Genomic DNA, 14,689 nt, shown 5'->3' with positions numbered 1-14,689 from the left:
GTTAAAGACAAACCACCCGAGTGATTGATCGGTGTTTGCCTGTTTGATCCAAAACTCGAAAAGGAATTTCCATTTCCCAGGTCTCGAGCTGTATTTCTGAAGCCACTTTAATAACAAAGCATCAAGTTTACATGAAATGTTGATTAAACCAGTTCCACCTAATTCTGATGGACCTCTGATAGTGTCTCTTCTTATTTTGTTAGGTTTAGAGTTCCAGTAGAAATCAAAAATACTTCTATCCAATTCGTCTTTCAGATATTTGGGGCAAGGGACCACTGAACCATAATACGCTACCAATGAAACTATTCACAACAACAGCTTTCCCTTTCATAGTCAGAGACCTTTCTTTCCATCTATTCAGAACATTTTTCGTTTTGTTAGCCCGTTCCAACCAAATATCTTCTGGTTTGACACCATTTCCAAAATAAATGCCAAGAATTTTAATCTTTTGATTATTCCAATTGAAATTCCCTGGCTTTATCTGTTCTGTTTTTTTCCACGCACCAAGCCACAATCCTTGAGTTTTCGAAGCATTTATTTTAGAGCCTGACCCTTCTCCATAACTGTAAAACAAACTTCGTCATGCATTGAACTCTGTGTTGTCAGTAATAAATACTGGTGTCATCAGCGTGTTTTGATTTGATCTGATTTAATTTGATCTGATTTGATTTAATTTGATCTTGAACAAGTTGCCCTGGAAGGATCACACCTTTAACTCCATTGTTACCTCTGATCAAGTTAGTCATATTGCTAGCAATTTGAGGAGTTAAAGGCAGTGGACACTATTGGTAATTACTCAAAATAACTATTGGCATAAAACCTTTCTTGGTGAAGAGTAATGGGGAGAGGTTGATGGTGTAAAACATTGTGTGAAACGACTCCCTCTGAATAAGTGCCATAGTTTTCGAGAAAGAAGTAATGTTCCACGAATTTGATTTCGAGACCTCAGATTTAGAACTTGAGGTCTCTAAATCAACCATCTAAACGCACACAACTTCGTGTGACAAGGGCTATTTTTCATTCATTATTATCTCGCAACTTCGATGACCGATTGAACTCAAATTTTCTCAAGGTTTGTTAATTTATGCATAATATGTTGAGATACACCAACTGTGAAGGCTACGCTTTGACAATTAATTACCAATAGTGTCCAATGCCTTTAATATACTGTTTTACTGTTCTTTGTTTTGTTATTTTATTTTTATGAGTGCACTGATGCTTCTAGGAAACCTCCAGCCTCACACAAAACCCTATTGTACTTATGTTTTTCTTTAATCATTACAATATAGTGTAAATTTTATCACTTTTTTTTGTGTGTGGTAACAAAATATATTTACAAAAAATGAATGAATGAACTTACGATCCAACCCCATAGGAAATGTGTTGAAGAGGTAGGTCAACCATTGCGGAAGTTGCCATTGGTTGTGGGCGGAAGTCCGTTTCCACAATGCCACGCGTTTTAATCCATTCGTGGTCTTTCTTTTTAGTTCATATTTTTGTGTAAACGGCGGGTGTAATTTACTTCTATTTTCGTAAACACTTCCAAACCTACCCGTGAGAGCAGGGTTAATTATTTCCTGTGAATCAGTTATTTCCCGGGAAAATCCCGTGAGGGTAGCGTGATGATAATATCTACCAAAAATTACCATGAAAGTGTGAAAAGGGCATGCGTGTAGTTAAAGATGCTACGTCGGATTTTTGGCCGATTTGACCCAAGGAATTTTTGCCAATATCTAAGTTCACTAGGAACTTTGATGGGGGTCGAGAAAGTTACAAGCTTTCATTTGAGCCATTCCTCGAAAAAGTCCGCCAATAGTAGCAGTGAAATAAAGTGCTCAAAATGAATTTTTGTCGGGAAATGTCTCACGTGACCAATTCTTATGTGTTTTATAAGAAACGTTTTAAATTTTTGTCATGGTTCCTGACCATTAAAAGTAAAAGTTGAACTTTTTTTCGTTAGAGCGGGTGATACTCTTTGAAATACCATTCACTAAAAAAAAATGTTTTAATGTTTGGGGCCAAAAATCTGACATAGCATCTTTAACAACCATGTACAACTTTTGAGCAATCGACAATACTTAGTGAAGTGTCACAACCATCCCTCTCGGTGGATTGTTTCAAAAAGGGAAAGAAAGCCCGAGTTCGATAATAACGCCCCCAAGGATTATTTAAAAGGGGGAAACCGAATTCCATAACGTGGCTATTTACAGTATGCACATGCGCAGTTCAGGCACAACCACCCGTGGTTTAACTTCATACGCCTTGGTGCGTTCGTTTAGCTCCCCTGGGTCTACCCCAGTGTGTGGCGTTTTTTTTTGTCCAGAACGAACGTGGGTAATTATCTGCACACGTTCGTCCTGGAAAAAAAAACTCCACACACCGGGGTCGACCCAGGGAAGCTAAACGAACGCACCCTAGAGATGGCTCCACAAATTGTTTATAATTTCATCAAAACAAATCAATGGCGGAAGCAGTTGCATTATAAAACAACAATTGACATTCCTAGGCAGTTCATAACGGTCTCAACGTGCCTGGTTTTGCTTTAAATTCAGAAGAAGAAAAAAATGTTTACGATGAACTTTCCTGCAGGAAGCATATAAGGTCTGATACCCTACATTTTTACGATTGCCTTAGAGGCAGTGGACACTATTGGTAGTTACTCAAAATAGTTATTAGCATAAAACCTTTCTTAGTAACGAGTAATGGGGAGAGGTTGATAGTTTAAGACATTGTAAAAAACGGCTCCCTCTGAAGTGAAGTGGTTTTCGAGAAAGAAGCAATTTACCACGAATTTGATTTCGAGACCTGAGATTGAGAATTAATTTTGAGGTCTCGAAATCAAGCATTTGAAAGCATACAACTTCGTGTGACAAGGATGGGTTTTTTCGTCTTTCATTATTATCTCGCAACTTTGACGATCAATTGAGCTCAAAATTTCACAGGTTTGTTATTTTATGTATATGTTGAGATACACCAAGTGAGAAGACTGGTCTTTGACAATATTACCTACAGTGTCCAGTGTCTATAATGGATCCATTTGGTAAAAGATTCCACAGAAATTACCATCAAAACCTATTCGATGAGAAGAACTGCAACCGCTGATAGTATAAATTATTTCGAGATAGGATTCCCTTCAAAAAATTATTTTGAATATCTTTTTGTCACCCAAAACTGTTGAATCTGAGAAGCGATTCAAGCATAACATCGTGTGTCAGATTCCTGTATATAAAATTCCAACTTCTGTTAAAATTTGGTCTTAATTGGTCATCGAAGCTTTTGCAAGAAAAACACCCTTACCATGCCTGACCCTCTGCTAAGTCTTCTCACTCGGTGTATCTCAACACATGCACAAAATAATAAACCTGTGAAAATTTGAACTCAATTGGTCGTCGAAGTTGCGAGATAATAAAGGAAGAAAAAAACACCCTTGTCACACGAAGTTGCGTGCTTTCAGATGCTTGATTTCGGGACCTCAAAATTTAACTCTGAGGTCTCGAAATAAAATCCGTGGAAAATTACTACTTTCTCGAAAACTGCGTTACTTCAGAGGGAGCCGTTTCTCACAATGTTTTATACTATCAACAGCTCCCCATTACTCGTCACCAAGTAGGGTTTTATGGTGATAATTATTTTGAGTAATTATCAATAGTGTCCGCTGCCTTTATTGGTAATTACTCAAAATAATTATTGGCATAAAACCTTACTTGGTAACAAGTAATGGGGAGAGGTTGATGGTATAAAACATTGTGAGAAACAGCTCCCTCTGAAGTGACCTAGTTTTGGAGAAAGAAGTAATTTTCCACGAATTTGATTTTAAGACCTCAAGTTTAGAACTTGAGGTCTTGAAATCAACCGTCTAAACGCACACAACTTCGTGTGACAAGGGTGTTTTTTCTTCTTTCATTATTATCTCGCAAGTTCGATGACCGATTGAGCTAAAATTTTCACAGGTTTGTTATTTTGTGCATATGTTGAGATACACCATCTGTGAAGGCTAGTCTCTGACATTTACCAATAGTGTCCACTTTGTAAACTAAACCTAGGCCTACAAACTGGTGTCAAAAACCACTTACCTTGGGCGTTCACTGCAGCGACGACACAAAGGCCTACTATTGCCGCCACAACTTGAAGAATCTGGGCGAAGCGTGTCATTTCCCCCTTCGCGTTTGGTTTATGTCTTAGTGTTAATGATTGACACAACCCATCAGATAATTACAACAAAATCAAATTCGTCTAAAAAGTAGATTATTTGTTTCTGGTAGCTGTTTCAGAGACGGAGGGTAAGTCGAGACTACCTGACGCAGCAAACATAAACAAGGAACTAAACCATACAGTCAATGGCAGATATAAAAATCACACAAAATTTGCACGCACAATGGTATCCTATTGTGGCTCAGACTAAAAGGTGCCTGGAAGCTCAATGATGACGTCACTATACTAAAACGGTTTATTGGCACCATTCCAGACACTATTATAACCGAAAAGGAAAACGTTATAACCGTCTGTAGAATTTAGTGTTTGTGTACGTTTGTTTCGTGAAATCAATGGCAACTGAAACAATCTTCCAGATAATTAACACACAATCAAGTTTATCTATTAAAAGACGCTGGACACCTTTGGTAATTGTCAAAGACCAGCCTTCTTACTTGGTGTATTTCAACATAATAATGCACAAAATAACAAACCTGTAAAACTTTGAACTCAACTAGTCGTCAAAGTTGCGAGATAATTATGGGAGAATAAACACCTCAAAATCTAATTCTGAGGTCTCGAAATCAATTTCGTGGAAAATTACTTCTTTCTCAAGAACTATGTCACTTCAGAGGGAGCCGTTTTTATACTATCAACAGCTCTCCGTTGCTTGTTCAAAGTAAGTTTTTATGCAAACAATTTTTTTTGAGAAATTACCAATAGTGTTCAGTGCTTTCGATTTATTTGTGGTAGCTGTTTTAGGGACTGAGAAACATCTACGCTGCACCCACAAGAAACTAAACTGCATTGACAAATATTGCACCCACAATAATATCCAGTATCGCCGGAGGTGCTCAGAGGCTCAATAGTAAACGTATGTGTGTGGTATGTTTTTTTAGTGTTTACGAAGTCTACGTGTTTGGCATCAGAGTCCAGCTTTCTCCAGAAGACGATCAGAGCATAATGATCGAAACGTCGAGTTAAACAAAAAAAACGGTTCTTCTCAGAACCACTCCAACTCATTTAGAGTACATGGTGTTACCGCAGACCTTCCCAAACCTTTTCAACACGGTGTCGATCCGGATATGGCAACCAACCCTGCCCAGGAGGTGGGTTGATAAATCTCTATCCGTGTCGAAGATTTCAACACGGATCGAGAGCCGTAGGTAGTGTGAACACATCCGGGTTAATTTTCGATCCGTGTTGAGTGTGCGTGGCGCCATCCGCGCACACTACAGCATAGATATAGAATAGAACAACTAGATCGGCCGCGCATACATACGCGGGTTCTGGCATGGGGGCCGCCATTGCCTATCTCCCGTGTACATTTTCTGAGCGTTGCCGTCAGCACGCGACTTTTTGCCGTCAGCACGTAACATTTTGCGCGTCAAAGGCCTATCTCCCGTGTTCATTTTCCGCGCGTCGCCTTTCGAACGTGAAATTTGTACCGCGTCCATGGCGAACAAAAACTTTTTATACACAGGCAATGGCGCGTATGTACGCGCGGCCGATCTAGTTATTTTAATTATATATCTAGCTGATTTCCTGCCAGTAGCTAGTGTGTGAAAGCGAAGCTGTTTGTTTCCGTGTTGAAATTTAACCAAACCAACACGGACCCTATCGTCCGGATAAGGTTCGACACGGATAGAAGGTCGATAGTGTGAAAAGGCCTTATGTATGGTGGCCCTGAAGGGACAATGCACATCGCAAATATCTTTGCAATATTATTTGCGATGTCGCAAATATCTTTGCAGATAGATATCTTTGGAAAGATATTTGCGACATCGCAAATATCTGCAAAGATATTTTGCGACATCGCAAATAATTATTTGCAAAGATGTTTGCGATGTGCGATGTCCCTTCAGGGCCACCATACTTATGTGTTTTGTTGTATATAAAAAATCATATGCATTTTCATAAAAATACGATATGCCTATAGTTGTGGCTGACATTTCACATCCTGAAACCAAATAGCCAATACTTCGAATCCAACAGTAATGTTCAAGTGCAACTCAATGTCCGCCTTTAGTCATTGTGGTTTTTGGTGAACCCGGAAAAACTGTAATTATTCACAAGAAAAACATACCTAGGGTTAACAAGCGCGTGGGAAGTACAACAAAATCTAGACCCTACCCGTTGCGAAAAAATGTCTTGATTGTTGTTCTTAATGCCTGACTGAGCACACACATTGAACATTTTCAATAAAGAAATTCATTTTTTTTTAACAGGAAGTTTGATCGAATCTGTTTCTGTGATTTATTGTGCTAGACCTATTCAAACTTTAAAAAATGTCACAAAACACAACATTTCAAAATATATTGATTGTTGGTCTAAATGCCTGAGCACACACATTGAACACTTTTGAAAAGAAATTATTTCTTGTTGTTTGAGGAAGTTTGATCGAATCTCAGTTTCCGTGTTGTGTTATGCTGAACCTAAACTTTAAAAAGTGGCAACATACTCATTTGTGTTATGAAACTAACAAAACTAATATATTGATTGTTGATCTAAATGCCTGAGCACACACATTGCACACTTTTGAAAAGAAATTATTTCTTGTTGTTTGAGGAAGTTTGATCGAATCTCAGTTTCCGTGTTGTGTTATGCTAAACCTAAACTTTAAAAAGTGGCAACATACTCATTTGTGCTATGAAACTAACAAAACTGCCCTTCTGTGTCCATCTCATTTTGTTCCTTGAGTGGGCTGAATATTATTAATCTTAATTACTTCTTCTATTAGTGCAGGTATCAACGAAGGTGCTTCTAAAATTATAATTATCCACTGAGCTTGCTCAAGTAGATGTATTCCAGCTGTGCACTGGCAAGAAAAATGAGTAAAGGGGTACTTGGTAAAACAGCAGCAGAATAAGCAAATATCAAAATCTCCATGAAATTGGGGGAAATATTCCTCACTGGGCCACTTTAGTAACTGTCAAAGACCAGTCTTCTCACTTGGTGTATCTCAACATATGCATAAAATAATAATGCTGTGAACATTTGGGCTTGGTTGGTCGTCGGAGTTGGGAGATAATAATGAGAGAGAAAACACCCTTGTCACAAGAAGTTGTGTGCTTTCAGATGCTTGATTTTTAGACTAGAAATCAAATTTTTGAAAATTACTTCTTTCTCGAAAACTAGGTCACTTCAGAGGGAGCCGTGTCCCAAAACCTTTTTTTCTCGAAAACTAGGTCACTTCAGAGGGAGCCATTTCTCACAATGTTTTAAACTATCAACCTCTCCCCATAACTCGTTACCAAGTAAGGTTTTATTCTAACAATTATTATTTTGAGTAATTACCAATAGTGTCCAGTGCCTTTAAAGAGATGTGTTTTAGGGCTGTTGGGAAATGTCTACAGTGTCTTGATTGCTCTGAATGTGGTTGAACTGTTCAAACCTTCCCTTTAAAAAGAATTGGATCTCAATGAATTGTTCACAGCATATTCAACAAGGAGTAGGTCAGCTTCTCAAATAATACGTACTGCAAAAACTCGGGTAACAACATGTGTGTTGTCAAATATAGATAATAAATACTAACAAATGAAGCGAAATGTTCACCGTAGGGTGTCAAAATAGCACAAAATTCTTCAAAAACAATTACATTTGTGTTATTTTTTAACACCCTTTGATGTTGGGGTTGTTTTCAGTGCGGGCATTCTTTATAAAGACCTTGTTTATGTTTTACTTGACTACGGCAATGGACACGTTTGGTAATATTGTCAAAGACCATGCGTTCTCACTTGGTGTATCCCAACTATATGAACGAAATAATAAATCTGTACTTTAAAACCTGGAATCAACTGGTCATCAAAGTTGCAAGAGAATAAATTAAAGAAAAACACCATTCTTGCACAAATTGGTGTGTGCTTTCAGATAAAACAAATTCTACATTTTACGCCACTACTCCGTGGGGCGCACACACGGATTCATATCTATGCCAATTGGAAACTGAATATTGATTCAGGGGGCCCTCTCAAAATGTTTTGAACAACAACTAAATATTGGTCAGATATGTCAGTTTCTATAGACTTGTAGACAAGTTGTTAATTGTATGCCGCGGTGAGATAGTCGAGTTGTGCGGTGCGGTGTTCTCGCGAGACGCGCGAACTCCCCGTTGCCGCGACTAGCGGGGCAAGCAGTCTCGCGAGAATACCGCAAGAATCGCGGGGAGATAAGGAATAGAGTCGGAATGCTATCAGGGCGACAGGCATTTAACGACTTGTCCACAAGTCTAGTCTAGTCAGTTACATACGTCTCTGGTGGATCACCCGAACCATCTTCCATTTGGTTTCGTCTTCTATTCAGAATCTGCAGAGGGGAGAAGTAGTATGCATTAACTAAATTTATATTTTTTAGTAACTCCCGTTTCTGTTTAATATGAATACTGTGTTAAAATGTGTAGAGCAAACAACTTGCTGCAAAATAAAGGGGGGGGGGTTATTGTAACAATGCCGGTGGTTTTGCTAAACATTGGGTACGTTTGTTTAGCTTCCCTGGGTCATCCCCGGTCTGCCCCGGTGCAATAGCTTTTGACGTCATTCCAGGGGCTCACCCAGGTCAGCCCAGTTGTGGAGTGGGTCACTTGGGGGCTGGCCCCAGGTAAACGACGTCACTACGAGAGCGGTCGTTCGTTTAACTCTTGTCAGGGGCTCACCCGAGTGCGCACCGCGGGGTAGACCCAGGGAAGCTAAGTGAACGCTCCTACTATTTCTCAAAGTGGTGCGCCCTCATCGGCACATTCAACTACCTGCTCGTGTGTGTACTTGAACATTGTGCGTAAACAACGTGAGATAGAGGTCGAAGTAAATTAAGCTTTACGTTGCACACTTCATCAAGATAGTTGAAGACCTGGAATTCCCTTAATTTTTAACTGAATGAAATCCATGCATTTTGATGTAAACTTTGACATAGGCCTAGGTGGTTTCGTTAAAGCGTCCCAGACCAGCTCGAACCGCTACGAACCGGACCATATTATCTCTTGCATTTTTTTATCTGTCTTTAGCTTCTTTAGGGAGCCATTTTGTGTTTCGTGGCCCCCGGGACTGGATGGTTCCAGCCACAGTATTTTCCTTGCTGTAAATTATTTGAACCATTCAGAAATTTGGCAAGGGGGTATTTTGGGGACGTAGTTAAAGTCATGGTGTGCAAGTTCTTTGCAGAAATCGGGCGTGAAGTAAACGTTTTAGAATAATTATTCACTTTATGCAAATCTTAAGTCGCGAGAATATGCAAAATTAAAGATCTGCATAATTTGAATAATTAAAACGTTTACTTCACGACCGATTTCTGCAAACTAATGTACCCCATGACTTCAACTACGTACCCAAATTACCCCTTGCCAAATTTTGGTACAAGTCTAATAACTTTCAAAGAAAATAATGCAATCGCTGGACACATCTTTAAAAGATACATCCATCCCCGGGAGCCACGAAGCACCAAGTGGCTCTCTAAACAAGCTAAAGACAGAAATGAACAACAGACCCTCTGCGCTTTAAAGTCAGTGGACACTATTGGTAATTACTCAAAATAATTATTAGCATAAAACCTTACTTGGTGACGAGTAATGGGGAGAGGTTGACAGGTATAACACTTTGTTAGAAATGGCTCCCTCTGAAGTGACATAGTTTTCGTGAAAGAAGTAATTTTCTACGAATTTGATTTCGAGACCTCAAGTTTAGAATTTAAGGTCTCTAAATCAACCATCTTAACGCACACAACTTCTTATGACAAGGTTTTTTTTCTTCCATTGTTATCTCGCAAGTTCGACGACCGATTGAGCTCAAATTTTCACAGGTTGTTTTTTTTTATGTGTATGTTGAGATTCACCAACTGTGAAGACTAGTCTTTGACAATTACCAATAGTGTCCACTGCCTTTAAATATAACATCTCATACAAAATAGGGGGTTCAAAAGAAAACACTTAAGAATATTATAATTTTCTGAGTGATTAGTGAACATCAGAGGTAGAATTTCCATGGTAAATAAAAACATTTCTTATTACTTAATATCTCATTTTTGTAACACGTTCATAATATACGTTTTCCTTAATTGTGGCAAAATGTAAATGATTACATATGGTTCTTTATTAAATAGGACGATCACAGACTGGCTCCCTTAGCCCACCAGAGGGCACCGGGAAAAGTTTTCAAATTCGATGCTTTTTACAACAAATTTAGCGGGTATTATTAACTATCACCATGGGCGGAAAGTATATAAATTGCCCGGAACTACTTTCGCCTATAGTGGATCGAGGGAATCCTCGCTATTAGTTTCACTACCGCAGAGTGAGTTCTTAAAACGTCTCGACTGCGCTAGGTCGTCAGGAGAAGGGAGCGATATAAGAGAAGTCTCCAAATTCAGAGATCAATTATTTACTCCCCGGTTGTAGAATATAAATATAGCAAGCAAGTTCTTAAAAGAACATAAGCTATACCCAGCCGTGTCAGCAAGACACTTAAGCAAGACACTCAACCATTGTGTCGTCTTTCGGATGGGACGTAAAGCCGTTGGTCCCATGTGTTATGTAACGCATACAAAATACCCCAGTGCACTTATCGAAAAGATGGCTGAATAAACCCTTATAAAGTGCTACATAATACTATTGGGTCTCAGAATGCATCGCTGTTATAACCTATCTTTCTGAGAGTTTGTATATTGTATCCTCACCACCCTGAGTATCTTGCTGGTAGATATGAGCGCATTATAAGACTTTGATGTTATAATTGTTAACTAATAGATGTTAAACATAAGTACCTGTAGCAAGTAGGTTTGGTGTTACTCTATGCGCAAACCAATAGGCCTATTGATACATCACCATGCAAAGCTTCAATATAGGACTACTGTTGTGATCAATAAAAATTGTCTGGAATACTCAACAAAAGATAAATCACTTAACGTACCTCTGCAGCCAAGTAACTCGAAGCGGATGCAAAATGCCCGCTCCACCTCGACTGGTTCTATTTGAATCACGTTAGCCCTCACGGCCTCTGGGAACGAGTTAGTTACCTGTGTGCCGCTGTCTGTGTTACCCAAAAACTGAAGGGAAAAAGGAATAAATTATTATCCAAAAAGTATATCATGATTGTGTGTCACATAATGGGAACATTGTTCCTGTTCAGAATTTCTCTGTCCTGTGCGTTTATGTTTTTATTCTTTAAAGGCAGTGGACACTTTTGATAATTACTCAAAATATTTGTTGGCATAAAACCTTAATTGGTATGAATAAAGGGGAGAGGTTGATGGAATAAAATATTGTGAGCAACGGCTGCCCCTGAATTGACGCCAGGAGTGAGATGACTATGATAGAAAAAACACCCTTGTCACGCGAAGTTGGGTGCTTTCCAGATGCTTGATTTTGAGACCTCAAAATCTAATTCTGAGGTCTCGAAATCAAATTCGTGGGAAATGAATACTTCTCACTCGAAAACTACGTCACTTCAGATGAAGCCGTTTCTCACAACGTGTTATACTATCAACCTCTCTCCATTACTCGCTACCAAGTAAGGTATTGTGCTAATAATTATTTTGAGTAATTACCAATTGTGTCAAGTGCCTTTAATCAGACGTTACCTCAATTGGCAACCCATCGGCTCCAGTCACATACTCCAACTGATTACCAGCGACACCGAGCTTCACTGTGAATGTTTTGGTCCACACATTGCTATAGTGCCGCCCCTGTGTGATGAGGCCCGTAATGGTGACTGTCTCATCAAGTGAAACACGGTACCAATTGTTTGCGGGATCTGATGAACAATAGGCACCTATTGGGGAAAAAACAAGACAATGCAATTAAAATATGCTTTGTTGTGTGTTTGTTGGGGAGGAGGGGGGGGGGGAGTTGGCTCAGTCAAAGTAGCTAAATGATGGATTGCAGGTGACGTCATTGGCCACCATCTTTGATGTAAAACAACAGAAAAGTGCACGCGCGTTCGCTCGGCACACTACCCTCGGCCAAGTGGTAGCCTTTCACGCGTGCACGTTTTGTCAAAGATGGCGACCAAAGGAATTGCAAGGGGTCTAGACTTGGAAGCCGTCTTTTGTTGATTTGGTAAACATTTTTGTCCGTATCATCTGGCGTCAAAATTTGGCTTGTGAATTACGCAAGAGAGTTGCCGTTGAGCCCACGTATACATTACATTTGACCTCGCATCATTTCACATTGAATTCAATATGGTTATGGAGATTCGCAGTTAAATCTGACCCATAAACCAGGGGCCAGTCTTAACTTTGAAAGAGCCGTTGGCAGAGCTGTGTATTGAGAGAGTCGGCGACATGAAAGGACCAGTTTGCTTTGGTCACGTGGTCGCTGGACGCCGTGTTGTCTCCAAATGCAGCACAACCCATACACTGGGCAGACTAGTCTGGCACCCCGTTTTCGCCCACGCGTTTCTTGTGGAACAAAATGGCTTCTAACCGCGAGTTGTCGTAACTCTCCCAATATACGGCTCTGGCCGTTAGTAGTAGTCAGCGCTCTCTCGCGTGGGGAAATTGTGTCAAGCGATATTTCAGAAATCACATTTAATTACCATTCGTATTGAGCCTGGCTTTCTTTGGTCCGTAGTCTGTATTGCCGGCAGTCGAGGCTGATAAACTGCTGTCAGGTATTTTCCTGCTCCCCATACCCAAAGCGTCACTGCAGACTACAATAACGTTTAAAACCAAAAATGAACTATTAATTTTTTTTTGACAGCCATTTTCACTCCCCACATTGATCTTGAAGTTGATCTTGAACCATGAAAGAACATGCAAGGACCATGAGTGTGTGTCTATTTAAGGTTTCCATTATCAAAGACACTGCCGTAGATTTCACAAAGAGTTATGACTCGTCTTATCTCGAGTTAAGACGAGTAACTCGTCCTAACTTAGGATCAATCTTAAGGTCTGTATGATACAGTGCAGGGTTGGGACTCGTCCTAAGTCCTAAGATTAGTCTTAAGTTAGGAAGAGTTTTGTGAAATCGACGGCAGTACACATTGTAAAAAGACCAGTCTTCTCTCACTTGGTGTATTTCAACATAAGTAAACAATAACAAACCTGTGAAAAGTTGAGCTCAATTATTGGTCGTCGAAGTTGATAGATAATAACGAAAGAAGAAAAAAACTGTTCACACGAAGTTGTGTGCTTTGCGATGCAAGTTGATTAGACCTCAAAATCTAATTCTGAGGCCTCGAAATCAAATTTGTGGAAAATTACTTCTTTCTCGAAAACTTCTGTCAAAGTTATCTCGCAATACCGATTACCAATTATAAGGTTTGTTATTTTATGCATATGTTGAGATACAGCAAGTAAGAAGACTGATCTTTGACATTAACCAATAGTGTCCAGGGCCTTGCTTAAAGGAATGCATTACAACCTCAGGGTGGACCCAAGCACTTGTCCACACAAGTGTTGCTGTTTTTTTTTACAAAATATGTGGACTGTGAGTCTAGTTGTCTTAATTAAAGTAGTTTTGAATTTATAAACCAAAATTTAAATCCTCAAGACATTTTCTATAAGAATCGGAGAAGTTTTGAAAAAAAAAGACAAATTATTCTTCCTTAATGAATGCGGATCATAAGAGGACCAGAGGGTGCCCCCCCCCCCATTTCCCCGTCCCGTACTTTAAAGATGCAGGCTCGTCATTGAGCGTACGAAAAATTTGTGCCATGAAAAGTCACCTTTGACCCCTGAACACCCGGCCATGGGCCAAGTTCATAGACTGCGGGCTGCTTATAACAGCTGATAAGTTGTGCTTACTGCGAAAATTTCTGTTTCATAGCGCTGCTAGCCGTTAAGCCCACGAAATGGCAATCTAATTTTCGGTGCTTACTGTATGGTAATAAATGACATAAACAGTGCAAAGCTGGCTGGCCAATTATCTTTAACTGTGAAGATTACGCGTAAGCAATTTTGTTTATATAAAAATAAAAATAAAATTATATTTAAGATGACAAGTCTTGCCTCTTTAACACACTATTTTCATCGTGTACACAATACGGAAACAAATGTAAGGCGCGCGGTCCATTTAGGGCCGGTTCGGCAACCATCACACGATTGCCGCAAACGATTATTTTACAGAGGGTCAATCGGTTGAGTTTCGGAACGCAGTCGTTTCCAGAGATTATAGAAAGACTTACTCAGGTGAAACACAAAAGAGTTGGTACTTGACTGTGGTTTACAACTAACAAAGGAGTTCGCCCACACCAGGCTGTCACTGACACTTCCACCGCTAATCCCTCGTTAATCACGACTAATCCTCCACGGCCAGGAGTACTGGTAACAATGGGTGGGTGCGTGTACGCCCAGGTAGTAGCTTTTTCTTAGCATCATGAATGAATAGATTTTGGGGGTCAAAACTATGGGCGGCCAAAAGGGTCAAAAGCTAAATAAAATAAAAACTAACTATATTTTTGAAAACTAACATAAAAAACGAAAATCAAAGAACAATTACAAATAATTAAATACAAAAATAAAACGAATAATAAATTAACGAAATATATGTGTTGATCGTTAACACAGAGCA

The 14,689-nt window shown here is 39.5% G+C and overlaps 1 protein-coding gene and 2 long non-coding RNA genes across 3 annotated transcripts in view; all 3 read right to left on the bottom strand.

Moving 5' to 3' along the window:
• Positions 1-4,325, bottom strand: part of LOC117292619 — a 50,892-nt gene extending 46,567 nt beyond the window's left edge. The window contains exon 1 of the mRNA XM_033774739.1: positions 4,074-4,325. Within this exon, the coding sequence (XP_033630630.1) occupies positions 4,074-4,152 (79 nt within the window). The 5' untranslated portion in view covers positions 4,153-4,325. The remainder of the gene's footprint in view (positions 1-4,073) is intronic.
• A 4,085-nt stretch (positions 4,326-8,410) lies between these two features.
• On the bottom strand, positions 8,411-11,844 carry LOC117292268. Its single transcript, XR_004519283.1, has 3 exons — positions 11,758-11,844; positions 11,088-11,223; positions 8,411-8,496 (listed from the first exon to the last, which is right to left on the bottom strand). It is a non-coding gene; the product is annotated as an uncharacterized LOC117292268 (long non-coding RNA).
• A 22-nt stretch (positions 11,845-11,866) lies between these two features.
• On the bottom strand, positions 11,867-14,476 carry LOC117292220. Its single transcript, XR_004519275.1, has 3 exons — positions 14,304-14,476; positions 12,714-12,827; positions 11,867-11,948 (listed from the first exon to the last, which is right to left on the bottom strand). It is a non-coding gene; the product is annotated as an uncharacterized LOC117292220 (long non-coding RNA).
• Between the last annotated feature and the right edge of the window lie 213 nt (positions 14,477-14,689).

Source organism: Asterias rubens, chromosome 7, assembly GCF_902459465.1.
Source record: "Asterias rubens chromosome 7, eAstRub1.3, whole genome shotgun sequence".
In the NCBI taxonomy this organism is placed as follows: domain Eukaryota; kingdom Metazoa; phylum Echinodermata; class Asteroidea; order Forcipulatida; family Asteriidae; genus Asterias; species Asterias rubens.
The sequence above is the reverse complement of the archived record's forward strand: the minus strand, read 5'-3'. Positions and strand labels throughout refer to the sequence as shown.